A 22,053-nucleotide genomic window follows, 5' to 3' on the forward strand; every position below is an offset into this window, starting at 1 on the left:
TTTTCTTAGGACCTTCAAAGACAGTTGAATTAGATCCTGAAACAGGGCCAGAACAAATCCCTACTGGGATTTTCGGGCCGCTTCCTGATAATACTATAGGTTTAATTTTGGGACATAATAATTTAAAGGGAGCCATTGAGGTGATACCTGGTGTGATAGGTTCAAATTTTAAAGGACAATTATATGTTACTGTAAGGTCCAATTATGCCCTAAGGCTCACTCCAAAGGATACATTTGCCCAATTAATATTATTGCCTTGTGACTCAGGAAGGCACCTGCTGGTAGGTTCAGTTTCTAAACTGCCAGACAGAGTATACTGGTCACAGTTAGTACGATAAGAATGCCCTTTATTAAAACTTAAAATTAATAATAAAAATTTCCTAGGAATAATAGACACAGGAGCTGATATCTCTGTATTATCTAGTCGATTCTTGCCTAGGAAATGACCTTTACATGTAGCACCAGCTAACCTAGAGGGAATAGGACAGGTTTCACAGCTTGATCAAAGTGCCAACTATCTCTGTTGGGAAGATTCCGATGGGAACAGTGGAGTATTTAAGCCTTATGTGTTAGAGTCTTTACCAGCTAACCTATGGGGAAGAGATATTTTAGCCAAAATGGGTTTGTTATTAGTTACTCCAAACTCTATAAGGTCAGTTGAGGAAGTTAATCAGAGGTATTTTCCTGGAGATGATAAGGAGACCCTTCAGGAAGAGTATCTGTTTATAAGCCAGTCTCCACGACAAAGATTAGTAAATGCTCCAAACCAAAATTTTTATTAGGGGCCCGGAGTACTTCCCCGATCCCTAAGACAGCTGAAAAAATCACCTGGCTCACAGAGGAGCCTATATGGATCTCTCAGTGGCCCATCTCAGGGGAAAAGCTTAAAATAATTCATAGATTAGTTGAGGAACAACTTCAGGCTGGTCATATTGAACCAACGCTTAGTCCTTGGATCACACCTATTTTTGTTATTAAGAAAAAGTCAGGAAATTGGAGATTACTACAGGATTTAAGGGCAATAAATCATGCAATTCAGCCTATGGGATCATTACAGCCAGGACTTCCCTCCCCCACAGCCATCCCTTTAGATTATAGCTTGATGGTAATAGATTTAAAGGACTGCTTTTTCTCTATAAGATTACATCCTCGAGATTGTGAAAGAGTTGCCTTCACTGTCCCAGCAATTAATTTTAAGGAACCTGTTAAAAGATATTGCTGGAAGGTACTCCCCCAGGGAATGCGTAATAGTCCTACACTGTGCCAAAAATACGTTGACCAGGCAATAGATTCCATAAGAAATAGCTTTCCTGATGCATATATTATTCATTTTATGGATGATATATTATTGGCTCATGCTAATCCAGAGGTACTTTCAGAAATTTTTACTCAGTTAGAGACTTCGCTTACAGCAATGGGTTTATGTATAGCTCCTCAAAAAATTCAAAAGGTGTCTCCTTTTCAATATCTAGGTCAGATAATTCAAGGACGTATAATCTGTCCTCAAAATCTTCAGATAAGAGTTAAGGAGTTACATACCCTTAATGATTTTCAAAAACTATTAGGAGATATTAATTGGCTGAGGCCATCCTTAAAACTAACTACTTCTGAGTTAAGTCCTTTATTTCAGATATTACAAGGAAATCCCTCTCCAAACTCTCCACATCAGCTAACCTTAAAAGCTAAAACAGCTTTAAGGAGAGTGGAAAATGAAATTAAAAATGCACAGCTTACTAGAATTGATCCTAAAGAAATAGTATATTTATTAATATTTCCAACTACACATACCCCAACAGGAGCCATATGGCAAAGATTAGGAGTTATTGAGTGGATTTATTTATCCCACTCCCCTCAAAAAACATTAATTCCTTTTCATGATTCCATAGCTCAAAGTAATTAAAGGTAGAACTAGGATTTTACAATTAATTGGATCTGAGCCTGATATCATAATTATTCCATTTTCTGTTTAATAGACTAATTGGCTTTTTCAAACTTCTAGCTCATGACAGATAGCTTTTGCTGATTTTCCTGGCCAGATAGATAGCCATTATCCTCGTGATAAGATTATACAATTTGCATCATTAACGTCACTTATTTTTCCAAAGATTGTACGTACACATCCTATAGATGAAGCTTTATCGGTGTTCAAGGATGGTTCTAACTCAGGTAAAGCAGGTTTTTATAGTCATGTTCACACAGAGGTAATACAAACTTCTTATACTTCTGCCCAAAGAGCAGAGCTTCAAGTTCTGATTTGTGCCTTAGATTACTTTTCAAATGAGCCTATTAATATTTATTCTGACAGCTTATATGCAGTCAAAGTTACCAAAAATATTGAAACTTCAGTTACTGGGTATACTTCATCACAGGAGTTATTTGAATTATTTCATAATTTACAAAAGACAGTGCTAATGCGAAAATACCCATGTTTCATAGGACACATACATGCCCATACTAATCTTCCTGGACCTCTAGTTTCAGGTAATGACAAAATTGATAAGTTAGTAGCTTTTTGTCAACAGATGTCTTCATATGACTGTGCACTAGCTTCCCATTCCTTGCATCATCAAAATGCTTCAAGCTTACGTAAAAAATTTAATATTACCAGAGAGCAAGCTCGTCAGATTGTAAGCCAATGCCCTAAGTGTGTTATTCACACTCCATCTTTGCCATCAGGGGTAAATACCCGTGGATTAAAACCAAATCAGATATGGCAAATGGATATAACTCAAATTCCTCAATTTGGTAAGCAATGTTATGTGCATGTCATAGTGGACACTTATTCTACATTTATTTTTGCCACAGCACATACTAAAGAAAATACTCAACATGTAATTTCTCATTGCTTAGCAGCTTTTTCCATTTTAGGGTGCCCTATACAGATTAAAACAGATAATGCTCCAGCTTATGTAAGCTCTTCTTTTCAACAATTTTGCCAAGAGTTTAAAATTAATCATAAAACAGGAATTCCTTATAACCCCTAAGGTCAAGCCATTGTGGAACGAGCTCATTTATCTATTAAGCTTCAATTACAAAAATTAAAAGGGGGGAATAGGGTTGTGACTCCCCAAAATAGCCTTAATCATTCCTTGTTTGTTTTAAATTTTTTAAACTGTGACGCAGAAGCTCACACTGCTGCTGAGAGGCAAATGTCTCCCTCAGTAACGAGCCCTTTAGGCAGAGTTTTGTGGAAAGATTTACAAACTGGTCAGTGGAAAGGCCCAGACCCGGTGATGATGTGGGGCAGAGGTCATGCTTGTATCTTCCCAGAAGGTGCTTTCCGTCCTATTTGGGTGCCTGAACCTGCTATCAGACATGGAAGAGATAGAACCCAGATTCAAGTGACTGAGGATCGACCCGGAGGAGCCCCTACCCAGAAGGAGGAGATATCGGAAAAGGATGAAGAAAGACCAGATTGAACCAGCCAAAAAGCTGATTTCATGGGAAGACATGAAGAAGCTAACAACCCAGGCTTCCCGAATACTTCGACGCCTAGGAAAGAACAGGACCCCAGTGATGATGGTAGCAACAGTAATTGCCCTACTGGGCTGTCAGATAAAGGGGAATCAAGTAGACACTTACTGGACATATTTCCCAGATCCACCCCTGGTACACCCAGCTGTGTGGACTGGAGAATCTATTCCAGTATTTACTAATGACTCATTCATGATGGGAGGATTTACAGATACTCATATTACTCCCAATCATGTGACTAGATTTAATTATTCTGGCTACAGTGCCCAATTACCTTTGTGTTGGTCACACGATAAACATGCTGGCTGTCTGAAAGTATCATTCGAAGAAAAGACAGCGATTGGTAAACCTAGACTGACAAATAATTCTATTTATGGGGACTTAAAACCTAATAGTATATCAGTAATTAAGATGGGACTTTCCCATAACAAGCCAGTCATTTCTGCAAAACCTCCACCGATACCCCACTGTCCAAATAGTCTACAATTGAGATTGGCACCTTTCCTAGATGGATGGATTGCGTAAATACCTTTCCTGTACAAAATAAGGTGTCTAAAGATAGTGGGTATATTTTAGACTGGTCTCCAAAAATTGATAAGAGACAATTACGAAGAAATTCTGCTATGACACCTGCAGGATTTGTTAGTAATATTTTGACTTATAGTGAAGGAGGTGTTCAAAGAGATATTTGGCGTTTAATTGCTGCCTCAGAATTTTTACATTTTACAGATAAACCTTTACCAAAATTTGTCGGCAAGAACTGTAAAGAGGGATCTTGCTATGGCTTACGAGCCTGTGTCCAGTCTCCTTATGTTTTAATTATTGGAAATGTAAAAGTTAAATGGATAGATGACAGATATATTGTTACTTGTAATAAATGCAACCTAACCAATTGTATTACTAGGTATAATGGAGGAAAAGGAGTGCTGATACTTCATCAGCCCTCTTTCGTTTTATTACCTGCTAATATTTCAGAGCCATGGTATGCTGATGCTGGTTTACAAGTCTTGCAGCAAACTCATGCCCAGTTAGCAAGACCTGAACGTGCTATTGGAATTATAATTGTTGGTGTTTTAGCGCTGGTCTCTTTTATTGCCTCAACTGTCTCTGCGTCTCTGACATTGTCTCAGAATATTCAGCATGCAAAATTTCTTAATAATTTAGCTCACAATACTTCCAAGGCTCTGCGTAATCAAGTAAATATTGATGAAAGGATTGAAACTAAATTAAACGCCTTAGAGGCAACTGTTATAGACATAGGTAATGAACTTTCAGCCTTAAAATTTAAAGAAAGGCTTAAATGCCATGCTAATTATAAGTATGTGTGTGTTACAGCTGCCAAGTACAATGCTTCTCTCTGGGATTGGGAGAAGGTTAAAAACCATTTGTTAGGTATTTGGCAAAATAGTAATAATAGCTTGGATATTCTGGAACTTCATCACCATATCCAAGACATTCAAAATAATAGAGCTGATTTTTCAGATCCTTCTTCTTTGGCTAACCAAATATTAAAGGAGTTAAATGGATTCAACCCTGGAAATATTCTTAAACACTCCGCTTGGTACATTATTGGATTATTCTCTTTGCTGTTAATTCTCTTTTGTGTTGTAACCATAGGATGGCGAGTCTTCAGAACAAGAATACAGAAACTCCAGAGAGTGAACCGCTGCCTCATTGTTAAGAAAAGGAAAAGGGAATATGTGGGAATCCATTCTGACACGTGACTAAGCGGCTCCTGGTTAGGGTCTGAGGCGCTCTAGCTGTGTCGGAGCTTTCCCGGCCCTCTCCTGATGAGAGAACCCATCCGTGTGGGGGTGTGACTGACCACTGACCCCGGGGGCCCAATCACTGACCCTGACCTTGGAGTGCAGCCCCCCTCAACCTTCATTGCATGGAATTCTCCCCTGAATCTCTTATTCCCCAATAAAAGGCTACTCCCTGGCATGCCCTCTCTCTCTCTCTCCTGGTAGCCCTGAGTAATCCTTGCTGCCCTGCTGGGTGGTTAGAGGTAGGAACCAGAGAGGGGAACCGTCTCGGACCTGGCAATAGAAATAAGGTAACTGAGTCTGTGTATTTTATTTCGATCTCGCTAGCTAACTTTTATGCCAAGAACCTCATTAATGAAACCATTGCGCTGGCCGCATGGTGGAAGCAACAGCGAGGATTTCGGTCTGAGGAGTAGCAGGGCCCTGTTCAAGCTTTTTAAGCTTGGCTTTAATGTCAGGGTAGCTTTGGGCCAGAAAATATGTCATTAAGACATGACGGCCATCAGGGGTTTCTGGGTCGAGGTTTGTGTACTGTTGAAGGGCCTTGGTTAGTCTATCCAAGAATTCTGAAGGTGTTTCTTCCTTTCTTTGAATGACCTCCTGCACCTTTTGAAAGTTAACAGCCTTGCGGGTGGCCTTTTTCAGGCCCGCCAAGAGGCAGGATGTAAAAAGGTCACGAGACTGCAAGCCTTCAGGGGTGTTGTAATCCCATAGGGGATCCTGCTCTGGGACAGCATGAGGCCCATGGGGTGGTTGGGATTGGTCCTATGATTTTCATCAGCATGGGCTTGGGCTAGCTCCCAGACCCGTCGCCTTTCCTCGGGGAGAAGTGTATTGGCCAAGAGCATGTAGATGTCATGATGAGTGAGGCTATATGCCTGCAGGACCCATTGAAACTCCCGAATATAAGTGGTGGGGTCGGTGGTGAATGAGCCTAACTTCCTCTCTAGCTGAGTAATGTCTGACATGGAGAAGGGCACGTGGACTCTGATGACACCCTCGGGACCAGCTACCTCACGAAGGGGTGCAATTGTCTTGGGGGTGGGAAGGAGTCCCTTAGACCTGGTAACAGGAGGACTGAAAGAGGCAGGCGGTGGACAGGAAGGAGAGGGAGGGGAAGGGGGTGTCTCTGCGGAGGAAGAGGTGGAGCAGGCAGAAGAGGGCGGAAGGCTGAGGATCCGTGGAATCAGGCGGAGGAAGAGGAGGGTATAGCGGGAGAGAAGGAGCAGATGGGGCTGGGGGATAAGGTGGGGGTTCATCTGCTGGGTCAAATGAGGAAGAATCTGCGAAGTCAGGAGTAGAAGTAGGGGAAGAGAGGGGTTTGCAAGCAAGGAGGACTTGAGAGGGGGAGCAGGAGGAGCAGAGAGCAGGGTGCTGTGCGAGAAGGCTAAAACCTTCAACGCAGGGAACCTCCCTCCACTTTTTCAGATGCTGGCAATAGTTAAAAAGGTCCCGGAGGAGGTTTGGATCTAAGGAGCCTTCCGGAGGCCAATGATTGCCATTATCCAGTGGATATGTAGGCCAATCTTGGGTACAGAATTTGATTAGAAGTTTGGGCTTGATGTCTGGTGTGAGGTAGAGTGTGGCCAGATTTTTTTATTAAACATTTGAGAGGTGAGGCTTCAGGTACAGATAAAGAGGTGCCCATAGTCACTGGGAGAGATGGAAGAGAGAGAGAGAGAGAGAGAATAAGAGTAAGCCAGAGAGACAAAGAGAAAACCCAGGCTGGAACGGCTTCCAGGAAGCTCAGGGCGAATGGGGGTCAGGTGGGCGTCCCCAAAATGACCAGCCGTCACGAGGAACTACAGAGGGCACTACCGAGTCGTCACCAGTGAAGTGCGATCTCTGAGACCCAATGGGGTCGGAGCCATGGGCAACCTGACGTCAGGAAAGTTTTCGACCGCAGCGGAAAAAGTCAGTAATGAAAACAGAACTCCGGCTCCGGCAGAACGCAGTTCCAGGCCAGGAGTTCAGTTTTCCCCGAGCAGAAAGGCAGCTTCAGCCAGACACAGCAGCCCCGCAGGAAACAGCAACTCTAGCCAGCAGCGGAGGAGGAAAAAAACCACAGAACCTCTCATGTAAACTCAGAAGCCTCACGCCCTAAAGGGAAACGGATCACCAGAGGGTCCACTGTGGCCAGTAAAGGTCTTAGTGGAGTGAATTCCCTCCCCCCTACCAGGCGTCTGGAGTGTGCCGGACGATCATGGTCACAGTACCAGCATTAGCCCGAAGGGAGTTGGCGAGCCGGGGTCAAGGGAAGCTTACCTAAGCCAGATGGGTGGTGAGTGCAGGGAGCCGGTGTCTGAAAAGAGCGGACCAGGGCGGAGTGTCTCGGCGGAGCGGGAGACGGGGCTCTTGTTGGAAAGAGCTTACCCGTATCCTCACATGGGGCACCAGAATGAAAGAATTCCCCACGCAAAGACACTTCACTGGGAGAATTCCAATTTTATTGCAAAAAGCTGTGTGCTTATATAGAACTAAAGGGGAGATGGTAGGGCTTAGATAAATGGCAGGCCACCCGTTTATTGGCAAGTTCTTCCAGATATCAGCTCCAGAGCCCAGGAATTAGCTCTCATTGGGGCTAAGGTTCCCCGGCAGCGAGATTTGAAATTGGTGCCGGTGGGAGAGTTCACACAGGCAGGAACTTTTCGCGCCACTGCAGAAGGTAGGAAGAAGAGGTCCTTAGGCGCCATGTTGGGGTTTTTTTCTCTGGGGTATGGCTGCCGTTTATACTTTTCCCAACAAAAATTAATACTTATATTTAGATTACTATAAACAAAACTTTAAAAAAGGTTATTAGTGATGGCCCAGGAAATTAGACTTGGTTATAATCAGGATATTAGAGGTCATGAAGGTGAAGGCAGGACTTAAAGTGAAAAGAAAATCTTGAACCACAAATGAGGGGCAAGTCCTGGGTATTTGGTGAATGGTAGCAATGAGGCTAGCCAAAAAAATTTCAGATGAACTGGCATTTTACATAGAGGGAGACAAGTATGGCCTAGAATGGAAGAAGGTGGAAAGTAATCTTCTTCCTTTCATAAAATATAACTCAAAATGAATAATAGCGTGGCATGATGGCACTGCCTATAATTCTAGCTACCCTGGAGGCTGAGGCAGAGGAGGATTTTGAGGCAAAAGAATCAAAAGTTCAAGGCCAGCCTGGACTATTTATTGAGACCCTGTTTCAAAATAAAACATTAAAAGGTCAGAGATATAGTTCAGTGATAAAGCACCCCTGTGTTTAATCTCAAGTACCATAAGATAAGGTAAAATAAAATTTAAAAAATGAAAACCAGAAAACTTCTAGAAAATAGCAGAAATCTAGATGATCTTGGAGTTGGCAATGGGTTTTTAGGATGCAACACCAAAAAGAAAATCATCCATGGAAAAATTGCTTGAGACACAAGTTCAAGATCAGCCTGAGCAAAATAGTGAAGTCCTAAGCAACTTGACGTGACCCTGTCTCAAAATAAAAAATAAAAAGGGCTGAGGATGTGACTTGGTGGTTAAGTGCCCCTTGGTTCAATCCCTGGTTACTCCTGAACACCCCCCACCCTCCAAAAAAAATCCAAACCAAATCAAACAAAAAACATCTCTCATCACCTTAAAACATTGAAACAAATACATGTCTAACATTGTAATTTTCATTTTATCATTGCTTGTTAGTTGGTTAAAATAATCAATTTTGCTTCCATTTACTTAAAAGGGATTGATTGCTATACTGAATAAAGTCATAATTAAATGTCCTAATAGGTACCTGTTAATATTTGATTATTTTTGACATAGAAATGTGAGTAAAGTTAAAAAAAATACAATTTCATTGGATTCAGCCTTGACTGTAATAAAGAACTGTGTTAAGAGAAGTGGTGGCTGGTAGTTGAATTCCCAGGAGTTGCTTAGTGGCTGAGTCCCAGTCTTTTCCCAGTTCAAGCCGTTGGCAGATAGATGAATACTGTCCTTCCATTCTTCTGACCCATTCACATGCTTTTCTTATTTTCTCAAAATCCCAGGGAATATTCCTAGATTAAAAAAATAGTAAATGTTTCCATCAATTTCAGAACATAATTACAAGTGAAATATAAAGTGGTAATAAATCCTTCACCTTATATCAAACAAAATGATTCTGTCAAAATTTAAGATATTTAATAAAAGCATTTCTCCTTGAGATCTTAGGAGAGTTCTTCTCCCAGTAATGACATGGGGATTTGAGGTAATTCAGTACATTTTCAAGTCTACTGCTCCCATCACTCCCCAACTCCCACTGTGTCCTTCAGGAGTTTTTGCTGCCTACTCAAGCTGCTTCTTCTAGTCTCTCTATATTTGTTCTGTTCCACTCTTTTTTTTTTTTTTTTTGCACTGAGGATGTAGCTCAGTGGTAAAGCACCCCTAGGTTCAATCCCCAGTGCAACAAACAAACAAATGAGCTGGGGATTAGTTTAGTAGTACAGCATATTAGCATACTCAAGGACCTGGGTTCAATCCCAAGCACTTCAAAAAAAAAATCATCCAAAGTTGCCAAAGAGCACATAAGTTCCAAAAATGTCCTGTTATATTCAGTTTTCTCAAATCAATGGTAAAATGCAGACATTATATGATTTTTTTTTGTTAAAACCATTTTCATTGTGTTGTCTCCTCACAGCATTAACTATGATATTCATTTTTTGCAAGGTCTGCTTTTACTAGGATGCCAGAAAAACTTAAATCTGAATCCACAAGAGGCAGGTATTTCCAAACAGCAGTAATAACTCTTATTCCCCCCTTTTCAATTTAGTATGGTCTATTTACATAGCCAGGCAGGGTGAGAGATGGATGATTTCAATCAGAAATTTTAAGACAGTCCACCCCTGCACCACCTCTATCAGGCAAGAAGCAAACAAAATGTTTCCTGCCAGAGCTGGGAAAGGTAGTATGACATACTGAGTTATTTAGGAAACCATACTGGCAAATTTTGTGTGTGTGCTGGCAACTGGACTCAGGGTCTCGCATGTGTTTAGCACACATTCTATGTTAAGCTACATCCCCAGCCCATGTCCTCTAAACTTTTTTTTATCAGCCATTCCATTAGTAAGAAAATCTTGTTGATATCCTCCCATGTAATGTACTAGTACATTAATGTTAGGTATGCCTGAACTAGAAAAGTAGGAAAAAAGTTTACAATATGCAATAAACAAATATTTTAACTATTTACAATAGTTTTATTTATTAAAGTGCCAATAAAACATCTTGCTTTCACAATATGATATAGTAAAGAATAATGTGATAGAATATATTTCATCAATTTTGAAAATCTTGGTTTATACTTTGCGATATTACAATTCAAAAGTTGGTTCAGTGTTGGCTATGATGGTGTGTGTGCCTGTGGTCCCAAGCTACTCAGGAGACTGAGGTAGTAGGATCTCTTGAGCCTGGGAGTACAAGATTAGCCCGGGCAGAGCTGGGGTTGTGGCTCACTGGTAAAGTGCTTGCCTCATATGTGCAAGGCACTGGGTTGATTCTTAGCACTACATATAAATAAATGAATAAAGTAAACGTTCATCAATAACTAAAACACACACACACACACACACACACATACATAAAGATTGGCCTGGGCATTAGCAAAATCCTCACTAAAAAAAAAAAAGTTCAAGTTATTAACACTTGTTCTAATATCTGTCATAGTTGGAAAAGACCTAAATAGAAGAACCATCTGGACTTGGTTCCAACAATCATTTATGGATATTCCAAAGGCATACAGGATCAACATACTAAGAGTACCAAATCAGAATCCAGAAGATCTGAGTTCCAGTTTAAGCTATACTCTCTGAGACTTTTTCCTGTGCAGCCTAAGGCAAAATACCATGTCAGCCCTGCTTACCACAGGAACTTGTGGGCAAGCTGTCACCTGTGAACAAATTCTCTTTATACTTTCAAAGTAGTACATACATATAAGATAATTCCATGTAGTTTTTTGTAAGGTTTATCTAAAAAATGGTTGAAAATACAAGTGAGTTGCTTATTACTATAGTAAAAACCATCAGTGTTTATGGTTTGGATCTTAAATATCCCCCAAAACTCATGTGAAGGAATGATCCCCTATGCAGCAATGTTCAAAGGTACAGCCCTTGGCAGGTGACTAGATCATGAGAGCTCTGACTTTATGAATGGATTGACCCATTTATGGATTCGTTACTTAATGGGACATTAGGAAGTCATAGAAACAAGGAGGTGGGGCCTAGTTGGAGAAAGTATCTAACCAGGGATATGCCCTTAAAGGGAATATGTTGTACCTGGCTACTTCCTCTGTGTCCTGGCCACCATGAGGTAAGTATCTTTGTTCTACTACATGTTCCCTGCCATGGTGCTCTGCTTCAACACAGGCCCAGAAACAAAAGAGTCAAGTGATCATGGACTGAAACCTCTGAACTCATAAGCCCAAGTACATCTTTCCTCCTTTAAGTTGAATTTTTCAGTTATATGTCACAGTGACAGAAAGCTGACTAACACACACCTGGAAATGGAAGGATCATCCAGCTTCATCAGAGATTTGAAAACTATCCCCTCTTGTTCCAACCTGGTGTGAAGAAACTGTAGTACCAGCAATGTGGCAATCAGGTCCAGGAGATATTCTCTTCCTTTTATACCTGAAAGCAAAACACATTTTTATTCCTATTGGATACTCTGTAACTTAAATTGTGCCTATTTAATTTAAAAAGTTCCATTAAAGGATTATACTACTATTCAACCATAGTATATTAGCAGATTATAAAACTCTTTAATGCTCTTCAAGGTCCTTAATTAGCCTAATATTTAAATAAAAAATGAGGACAATTAGAATCTGTCCTATCATATTGTCCTAATGGTTATTAACCAATTATACCCATGTATCAAATCATTCATAGGGATCAGTAACTACAGCTAATTAGTATAATATATTCAAATCAAGATATTTTACTATATAATGAATCATCAAAATTTAAAATAAATGTTTACATATGTTAAACTCAAAAATTAACATTCATTCATTAAAATTTTTTTTTATAGTTACAGATGGAAAACATGCCTTTATTTTATTAGTTTATTTTTATGTGGTGCTAAGGATCGAACCCAGTGCCTCACACGCTAGGCAAGCGGTCCTCCACTGAACCAAAACTCTAGCTTTGGTTCATTTATTTTTTATTTACGTATTTATTTATTCTGCAGTACTAAGGATTGAGCCCATAACCTTATACATAATAGGCAAGCCATATCCTCATCCCTTTCATATGTGTTTTTTAAAAATGCAAATGTTCACTGGGGACAGTGGTTGGTGCACACCTGTAATCCCAGTGACTCAGGAGGCTGAGTAGGAGGATCACAAGTTTGAGGCTGGCCTCAGCAATTTAGTGAGGCCCTCAGTAACTTAGTGAGACCCTGTCTCAAAATGAAAAATAAAAAGGCCTGGGGATGAAGCTCAGTGGTAAAATACCCCTTAGGTTCAATCCCAGTACAAAATAAAAAAAAGTAGTGTGTGTTAGCTAGGTGCAATACTGCATGCCTACATCCTCAGCAACTTAGAAGGCTGAGATAGGAGGACTACAAATTCAAGGTCAGCCTGGGAAACTTAGCAAGACTTGTTTCAAAAATAAATACATATGGGGCTGGTGATGTGGTTCAAGCGGTAGCACGCTCGCCTGGCATGCGTGCGGCCCGGGTTCAATCCTCAGCACCACATACAAACAAAGTTGTTGTGTCTGCCAAAAACTAAATAAATAAATATTTAAAAATTAAAAATAAATAAATACATACAAAGGGCTGGGGATGTAGATGGTAGAGTGCCCTTGGATTTTCAATCCCTAGTAGGAAAGAAAGAAATGAAGGAAAGTAAAAAAGGGAGGGAAGGAGGGAGGGAAAGAACAAAAAAACTATGGTCAAAAGCTGTCTCTGGGGCCTGGGTTTGTGGCCCAATGGTAGCACACTCATCTGGCACGTGTGGGGCACTGGGTTTGATCGATCCTCAGCACCACATAAAAATAAATAAAAAGATAAAGGTATTGTGCCCATCTACAACTTAAAAAAAATTTTAAAAAAAGCTGTCTCTGTTGGGTGTGGTGGAACACGCCTATAATCTTAGCAGCTGGAGAGGCTGAGACAGGAGGATCTTGAGTTCAAAGTCAGCCTCAGCAATTTAGAGAGGCCCTGGGCAGCTCAGTGAGACCCTGTCTCTAAATAAAATATAAAAAAAGGCTGGGGATGTTGCTCAGTGGTTAAACACCCCTGGGTGTCTCTCTGTCATATTTTAAGTTTGGCCTGGTTTCTCTATACATAATGAATTATAACCTAATGATATAATCTACTCTTGCAACAAGTACCTAGGTCTAAGCCAATCACAAGTTACCAACTGTTCAAACTATGTTCAAATTAGGCAGATGGGAGCTAATTCAACTGGGCTATCTCTATCTACAAAAATAGATTTATTTTTATTTTGTCATTTATTTTTCTTTTGGTACCAGGGATTGAACTCAGGGGGTGCTTAACCACTGAGCCCTAAGTTGCATAGGGCCTCACTGAATTGCTGAGGCTGGCTTTAAACTTGGGATTCTTCTGCCTCAGCCTCCCAGGCTGCTTTGATTACAGGTGAGTGTCACTGTGACTGGCATAATTTTGTCTTTTAACACAAGTCATGTCTTTGCAATGACTTTATATAAAAAAATGACTTTGGGCCAGGCATGGTGGCCCACACCTGTAACCCCAGCAGCTCAGGAGTCTGAGTCAGGAGGATATAGAGTTCAAAGCCAGTCTCAGCAAAAGTGAAGCACTAAGCAACTCAGTGAGACCCTGTCTCTAAATAAAATACAAAATAGGGCTGGGGATGTGGCTCAGTGGTTGAATGCCCCCGAGTTCAATCCCTGGTACACATCCCCAGATGACTTTGGTGTTGGAGGGCATAGCTCAGAAGGGTAGCATGTTTCCCTAGTATGTGAGGCCCCAGTTTAATCCCTAGCACTGCAAAAGCAAACAAAAGAATTTTGAAATATCCTTTTCCTGGGTGGGTGTCTGGGGGGTACTGGGGATTGAACCCTGGGGTGCTTTACCTCTGAGCCACATTCCTAATTCTTTTTAATTTTTTGAGACATGGTCTTGCTAAATTGCTGGGATTATAGGTGTTTGCCACCACACCTGGCAAAATATTCCTATTTTTTCAATCATACATTTCACAAAACTAATTTTATGTAATCTTTCCATACCTATCATCATCAAAGCTACAGCAAGTGATCTAATAGTTTCCCAGGTAAATCATTTTTATTTCCATCTAAGATGCTTGTATCATTGCAACATAACCACTTGATGTTTTTCTTTTCTTTTTTCTTTTTTTTTTTTTTTTTGACACTCTGCATGTGTTCCTTAAACTTGGTGATCTGCTCTTACAGCAGGTCAGTGTCCACCTTGTCATCCTCTACCAGCTTAAGGATGCCATAGCCCACAGGCACCAGTTGAGAGGTACCCCAGACTAGTTCACGCTGGATGGAGTATATACAGGCCTCCAGTTGGGCCATGTCTGTCTTGTCATCCATGGGTTTGACATTCAGGAAGATGGAGGACTTGGCCACCAGCAAGAGCTTCTTGGCCATCTTCTCTGCATACTGCCACAGCCTTTCTTCCCGCAGCAAGCTGCTTCCTTGTCCTCTTTCTTGTTGCTGCTGCCAAACTGATCAATGTCATTGTCCTCATCATCCTCTGCAAGTGTTCAACCTTCTTGGCTAGGGGCTCCACTTGGCGCATGGGAGACATATGCTAGGTCTGTGGGGTTGTGGCTCTGTGGGTAGGCGAGCTCTTCTCCAGGGTGCTCAGCCGGGCCTTCAGCCTGGAAATGGCCTGCTTCAGATCCTGCACCATGATTTGCAGGTTCTGGTTCTTTACTTCCAGGCTGGCGATCCAGACAGCCAGCTTTTGTGGTATCCACCAGGCCCATCAGAAGCCCAGGGGCTCCCGAACACTGGTGGGAGGAGCCAGCCACAGGCCTCTTCATCTGCTCATAGAACTTTCTTTTTTTTAATATTTATTTTATTTCTTAGTTTTAGGTGGACACAATATCTTTATTTTACATGTATGTGGTTCTGAGGATAGAACCCAGTGCCTCATGCATGCTAGTTGAGCACTCTACCACTGAGCCACAACCCCAGTCCCATTTTTAAGAAAATATTTATTTTATTTCTTAATAGAACTTTCTTTCTGCATCATCATGTTTGAACTTGTCAAACCAGCCATCTCATACACTAGAAAGTTTGTAGCCATTTTTATGCCAGCCACCTATATAACCAAGAAGAGGGACCAGCAGCTTTCTTTCTTTTTTGATTATGAAATATTTCAAGCATGTAGAAGATAAGAAAATATGACAGATACTCCTATCCACTTCCCAGAGCTTGTCACTTTTAACATTTTCCCCCATCTGCTTCAAAATTTTCTTTCTTTTCCCTCTTTCTTTCCCCTCCCTCCCTCCCTCCCTCTCCCCTCTCTCCCTCCTTTCCTTCCTTCCTTTTCTGAAGATTGAACCCAAGGGCACCCTATCACTGAGCTCCTGGGGATTGAAATCAGGAGCATGCTACCTCTCAGTTACATCTCTAGCCCTTTTTGAGACAGGGTCCCACTGTGTTGTCCTCGATAACCTCAAACTTGTGATCATGTGATTGTCCTGCCTTAACCTTCCAAGTATCTGGGAATAAAGGTATGAGCCACCATACCCACCTATAAGACTATTTAAAAAAAATTAAGTTATTCTTTTTAGAGATATTTAAAAATAGTAACTTTGTTTTTTACCCTTAACACTAGTAATAACAGCAAACATTTAATATTTTATTTTTTGTTTCTATTTTTATTTGTTATAATATACTCATACACTCACACATTAGAACAGTATAATTTGATAAGTTTCATTCCTAGTCCTTCCCCTTTCCCTCCCCTTCCTCCCCCTGTTCCCCTTCTTCTCTTCTAAGTCTCCCTTCTATTTTTTAAAAAATTTTTCCAATCAGTTACACATGGCAGTAGAATGCATCTCGAGACACATTGTTTAATGAATATTTTAAAAGGGTCAGGTACTTTCTTATTTAACATCACATAATCCAACAACTATGAAAGATCGATTTTAAGAATCACCTTCTAAATTTGTGTTCTTTAAAAGAAACAAAATATGGGGCTGGGGCTGGGGCTCAGCAGTAGCACACTTGCCTGGAGTGAGTGAGGCACTGGATTCGATTCTCAGCACCGCATGTAAATAAATAAAATAAAGGTCTATCAACAACTAAAAATAACATTTTAAAAAAGAAACAAGATATTATAAAGTTAAAGCCCCACCCCTTTTCAATTTGCACTGTTGGAGATCGAACAGGGGCCTTGCGCATGCTAGGCAAGTGCTCTACCACTGACCTATATCCACAGGCCCCTACTCCTTGTATGTACTCCAATTCATCCCAAACCCACATCTTTTCAAAGGAAAATACTTTATAATTTTGCAAGTTACATTTCCCTGATATATGTTGTTTTTGAAAGTCATCTTCAAAAGGTCCATTAAAGAATATTCATTTGTTCCAGAACAACCCAGTGCAGTGTGTGAGGACCAGCCTGAAGATGCCTTGCAATCAAAGAAAGAGAGGCAGACAGATCTAGGATTATGCAATTTATAGAAGGATTTACTGACAGAAGTATGGTCCTGGACAGTATAGTTGAATCCCTGCAATTTAGGTCAGAAAGGGGAATATTTATGGGTTAGGACAAAAGTGACTTCAATCTAGCTGGAATGTACTTGGTTTATCTTAAGCTGATATAAAAGAGCAGGGCATATCTCTGGATTCAGGGTCATGTTGTAAAATTCTACATGCCACTCTAGTGGTTTTATCTATTTATAATTTGCTGGAAAACTTTACAGGAAAAACTGGCTAGTTTTAGTGTGGGACAATCATGGTAGTTATGATTTAAATCATGTCAAAATGAATCCATATATGCACTAATTGAAAATTCTTTGAGATTTTCAATTAATTCTCCCAGGGATACTTAATAAACTTGTATTAGATTAATTTCTGCAGAATTCAGTGAATCATACCTGTAATCCTAATGTCTAGAGAGGCCAAGGCAGGAGGATGTGAAGTTTAAGACTAGCCTCAGTAATTTAACAAGGCCCTAAGAAACTTAGTGAAAGACCTGTCTCAAAATTAAAAATAAAAAGGACTAGGGATGTTAACTCAGTGGTTAAGTGCCCTGGGTTCTATCCCTGCTAACCACCACCACCACCACAACAAATTTGTTGTTGTTGGATTTCTTTTGTAGGATTTCTGTCAGATAAGTTCTAAACCCAAGCTAATGAAGGCCAGTTTAGGTTGAGTACCTTCCTAGATTGGTACTTTGTTATTCAAACCAAAGTAATTGAGAGCACACTTACAATATCAAATGTTGTAAAGAATCAAATATATTTCCTTTTCTGGGTGATGTTTTTTGGGGAAAAAATGGTTTTAAAAATATATATTTTTTTGGATAAGCTAAAAGGTCCTGGGCATAATACGCACATTTTGCATAAATACCATTAATTTAAAGTCAATGAGATAGCCAAGACTCCCCAGAAAATTAGAGGGCTTTTATTAATGGCATAATTTTCTTAATACAGGAGAAGAAAATTTAATTTAAAAATATGTTGTCCCACAAAAGAAAATCAAAGGAGTCAAAAGAAGTTCAACTTAATGGGGTTTTTAATTTTTAAAAATATTATATAAAAAGGGATGGGGATGTGGCTCAAGGGGTAACGCACTCTCCTGGCATGCGTGCGACCCTGGTTCGATCCTCAGCACCACATACAAAACAAAGATATTGTGTCCGACGAAAACTAAAAAAAAATAATAAATATTAAAAATTCTCTCTCTCTCTCTTTAAAAAATATTATATAAAAAATCTTAATTTTAAGTGATATTAATAAACAATATATTATCCTAATCAAGAATATGAATTGAAATAATAAAATGATAAAATACTTAAATACTGCATAATCATCAATTAAAGAACAAAATCATGCTATGTGAAATGTTGCACACCTATAATCCCAGTAATAGAGGAGGCTGAGGCAGGAGGGTTGCAAATTTGAAAGCCAGCCATAGCAAATAAACAAAATTAAACAAAAAGGGTTGGAGATGTATGTCAGGGGTAAATTACCTCTGGATTAAATTCCCAATACCTAAATAAAGGATAAAAGAAAAACTGCTTACCGGGCTGGGAATGTTAATCAGTGGTAAAGCACTTGCCTAGCATGTGTGAGGCCCTGGTTTTGATGGAGAGGGAAGTGGTGAGGCAGGGGATGCAGAAAGTTGGTTGCAAAACAGATGAAAACAAATCAGAGTGGGCAAATGATCTGAGTACACAGTTCTCAAAAGAAATCTAATCTCTTGGAGTCTGTGACTCCATTCTCCCTAGGTTTCCTCTTAGTTCTCTGGCTGTTTCTTCTCAGTTTCTCTGCTATTCTGTCTGACCACTAAATTTTGGTGTACCCAAGGATGGTCCTACGCTATCTTCTGTGCGTTGGCTACCCTCTTTCTTTGGATAATCTCATTTACAACCAGGGCTGGTTTGCTTGCTTGATTGCTTGCTTGTTCGTTCGTTAGTTCGTTCGTTCGTTCATTCATTCATTCATTCATTCATTCCAGTACTGGGGATTGAATCTAGGGGCACTATTCCACTGAGCCACATCTCCAGCCTTTTTTATTTTTTGAAACAAGGTCTCACTAAGTTGATGAAGCTGACCTCAAACTTGAGATCTTCCTGTCTCAGCCTCCTGAGTAGCTGGGATTATAATTATGCATCACTGTGCCCACCAGAAGCAGATCTTTAAATAACATTGACATTCCTCAAAGTATTTTTCAGTTCTAACTCCCCTGAGCTCTTGCCTCATATAACAAATTATACATTTGTCTTGAATGTCTAAAAGGCAGCTCTGATTTTAAAAGTCAAAAACAACTCTGTTGCTGGGCGTGGTGGCTCATGCCTGTCTTTATCAGTGGCTTGGGAGGCTGAGGCAGGAGGATTGTGAGTTCAAAGCAAGTCTCAGCAACAGTGAGGTGCTAAGCAATTCAGTGAGACACTGTCTCTAAATAAAATAGGGCTGGGGATGTGGTTTAGTGGTTGAGTGCCCATGAGTTCAATCCTGGTTTCAATCCTGCTTAGTGGTTGAGTGCCCATGAGTTCAATCCCACCCCCTCAAAAAAAATCAAACAATTCTGTTGGTGTTTTCTTTTTCTTCATCTTCTTTTTTTCAATGCTGGGGATTGAACCCAGCGTCTTGTTCCATACTAGACAAAAACTCTACTACTAAGTTAGTTGCATTCCCCAGCCCCGCCTGATACTGAGAATTGAATGCAAGGATACTTATCATTGAGCTACATCCTCAACACTTTTTTAAAAATATTTCTTTTAGTTGTAGATGGACACAATACCTTTATTTTATTTATTATTTTTATGTGGTGCTGAGGATCGAACCCACTGCTTCACATGTGAAGAGCTCACATGCAAGGTGAGCGCTCTACCAGTGAGCCACAACCCCAGCTCAACCCCAACCCTTTTTACTTTTTATTTTGAGACAGGGTCTTGGTAAATTGCTGAGGACCTAGATTGCAAAATTGCTGAGGTTGGCCTTGAATTTGTAATCCTCCTGCTTTAGCCTCCTGAGTCACTGGGATTACTGAATATACCACTGTGCCCAGTTCATTTTATCATTTTATATATATATTTAGTTGTAGATGGACACAATATATTTATTTTTATTTATTTTTTTATGTGGTGCTGAGGATCAAACCCAGGGCCCCATGCATGCAAGGCAAGCATGCTCTACCACTGAGCTACAACCTCAGCCCTCATTTTTAAGTGTTCAGTGTTATTATTCACATTCATACTGTGATTACCATCACTTGTGCTACCATCACCACCATTCATCTCCAGAACTCTTTTCAGCTTATAGAACTGGATCTTTGCGGTACTAAATAATAATTTCTTATTTCCTATTCTTTCCTATCCTTGGCAAACACCAATCTATTGTCTCTATGAATTTGACTACTTTTAAGTACTTCATGTAAGTAGAATCATATATTATTTGTTTTTATATTACTGTCTTATTATACCCTGTGACCTCATGTAACCCTGATCGCTTCCCAAATGTCCCATCTCCCAATACTACCACTTTGGGGGTAAGGGCTTCAAAATATGAATTTTGGGGGCTGGGGATGTGGCTCAGGCGGTAGCGCGCTCGCCTGGCATGCGTGCGGCCCGGGTTCGATCCTCAGCACCACATACCAACAAAGATGTTGTGTCCGCCGAGAACTAAGAAATAAATATTAAAAATTCTCTCTCTCTTCCTCCCTCCCTCCCTCCCTCCCTCTCTCTCTCTCTCTCTCTCTCTCTTCTCTCTCTCTCTCTCTCCTCTCTCTCTCTCTTTAAAAAAAAAATATGAATTTTGGAGGGACATAAACATTCAGTCCATAATATCTAGGATTGCTGAGTTAAAGGGCATGCTTATATTTAATTTTATAAATACAATGTAATTTACTTTTCTACCAATAATCATCACTTGGTATTGTCGATCTTTTAAATTTTCAGCATTCTAATTGATTTGTAATAGAATCACACTGTGGTTTTTTGTTTGTAGCCTTCTGATTACTAGTGTAGATAAACATGTTTTTATGTACTTATTGGTTACAGTTAATTCTTTTTTGTTGTTGTTGTTGTTGAACTCAGGGGCATTCAACCACTGAGCCATATCCCCAGCCCTATTTTGTATTTTATTTAGAGACAGGGCTCACTGAGTTGCTTAGCACCTTGCTTTTGCTGAGACTGGCTTTGAACTCTTGACCCTCCTGCCTCAGCCTCCCGAGCCCCTGGAATTACAGGTGTGTGCCATTGCACCTGGCTTGTGGTTATAGGTAATTCTTTTTGTGAATTGTCTATTCATGTTTTTTGCTCATATTTTATCTTTTTGTGAGACTGTGTAATGTCCTGATTATCAGAGCTTGGCCAGACATATGCTCTCTGAATATCTTCTCCCAGTCAGAGGTTTATCCATTAATTTTCTAAATGATGCCTTTTGACGAACAGATTTTAATTTTGATGAAATTTGATTGATCTATTTTTCCCTTATAGTTTCAGGCCTTTCATGTGCTGTCTAAAAAGATCTTGCCCACCTCAAACTAATATAAATATTTTCTTAGGAGCTAGGCACAGTGTTGCACACCTATAATCCCAGCTATTTAGAAGGCTGAGACAGAATGATTGCAAACTTAAGTTATACTCCTAGCCCCTTCCTACATTAAAAAAATGTGTATATATATATATATATATATATATATATATATACACACACACACACACACACACATACATACATTTATTTATTTATTTATTTTAGTTGTAGATGGACATAATACCTTTATTTATTTATCTTTATGCAGGGCTAAGATGGAACCAGTACCTCACATGTGCTAGGCAAGTGCTATACCACTGAGCCCAATCCTGCCTTCCTTTATTTTTAAAAGAACATTTTTTTGCTGGATATAGAATTCTGAATTTGCAGGTTATTTTCCTTTTAATACCTTAGAGATATTGCATTAAGGAGTGGTGGCATACACCCAGATACTGGGAAGGCTGAGGCAGCAGAATCACTTGAGCCCAAGAGTTAGGTGCCAGCCTGATTAAAATGAAACCCCATCTCAAAAAAAAAAAAAGAACAATTTTATTATTTTTCAGCTTTCATTAATGCTGATGTGAATTATATAATATTATTAAAGATGATTTCTTTTCTCTTTAAAGATTTTAATTGACTTAATTTTTGCTT

At 39.9% G+C, this 22,053-nt stretch overlaps 1 protein-coding gene and 1 pseudogene across 5 annotated transcripts in view; both read right to left on the bottom strand.

Annotated features, from left to right (window-relative positions):
• Window positions 1-8,393: 8,393 nt before the first annotated feature.
• Window positions 8,394-22,053, bottom strand: part of PARP4 (poly(ADP-ribose) polymerase family member 4) — a 94,657-nt gene continuing 80,997 nt past the window's right edge. For 3 of the 4 annotated variants that reach the window (XM_081292095.1, XM_081292093.1, XM_081292094.1), the window contains 2 exons: window positions 11,731-11,863; window positions 8,394-9,259 (listed from right to left, as the gene is read on the bottom strand). In XM_081292095.1, the coding sequence (XP_081148221.1) occupies window positions 9,067-9,259; window positions 11,731-11,863 (326 nt within the window). In that variant the 3' untranslated portion in view covers window positions 8,394-9,066. Of the gene's footprint in view, window positions 9,260-11,730; window positions 11,864-13,007; window positions 13,055-22,053 lie in introns of those variants that run through there. The other variant, XM_081292096.1, reaches the window with a different exon arrangement.
• LOC308647785 (elongation factor 1-delta-like) lies at window positions 13,836-19,350 on the bottom strand (annotated as a pseudogene). The gene has a single exon. The product of its transcript is annotated as an elongation factor 1-delta-like (transcript).

The sequence above is a fragment of the Spermophilus citellus genome, assembly GCF_964194105.1.
Source record: "Spermophilus citellus genome assembly, chromosome: 1".
NCBI classification, from domain to species: domain Eukaryota; kingdom Metazoa; phylum Chordata; class Mammalia; order Rodentia; family Sciuridae; genus Spermophilus; species Spermophilus citellus.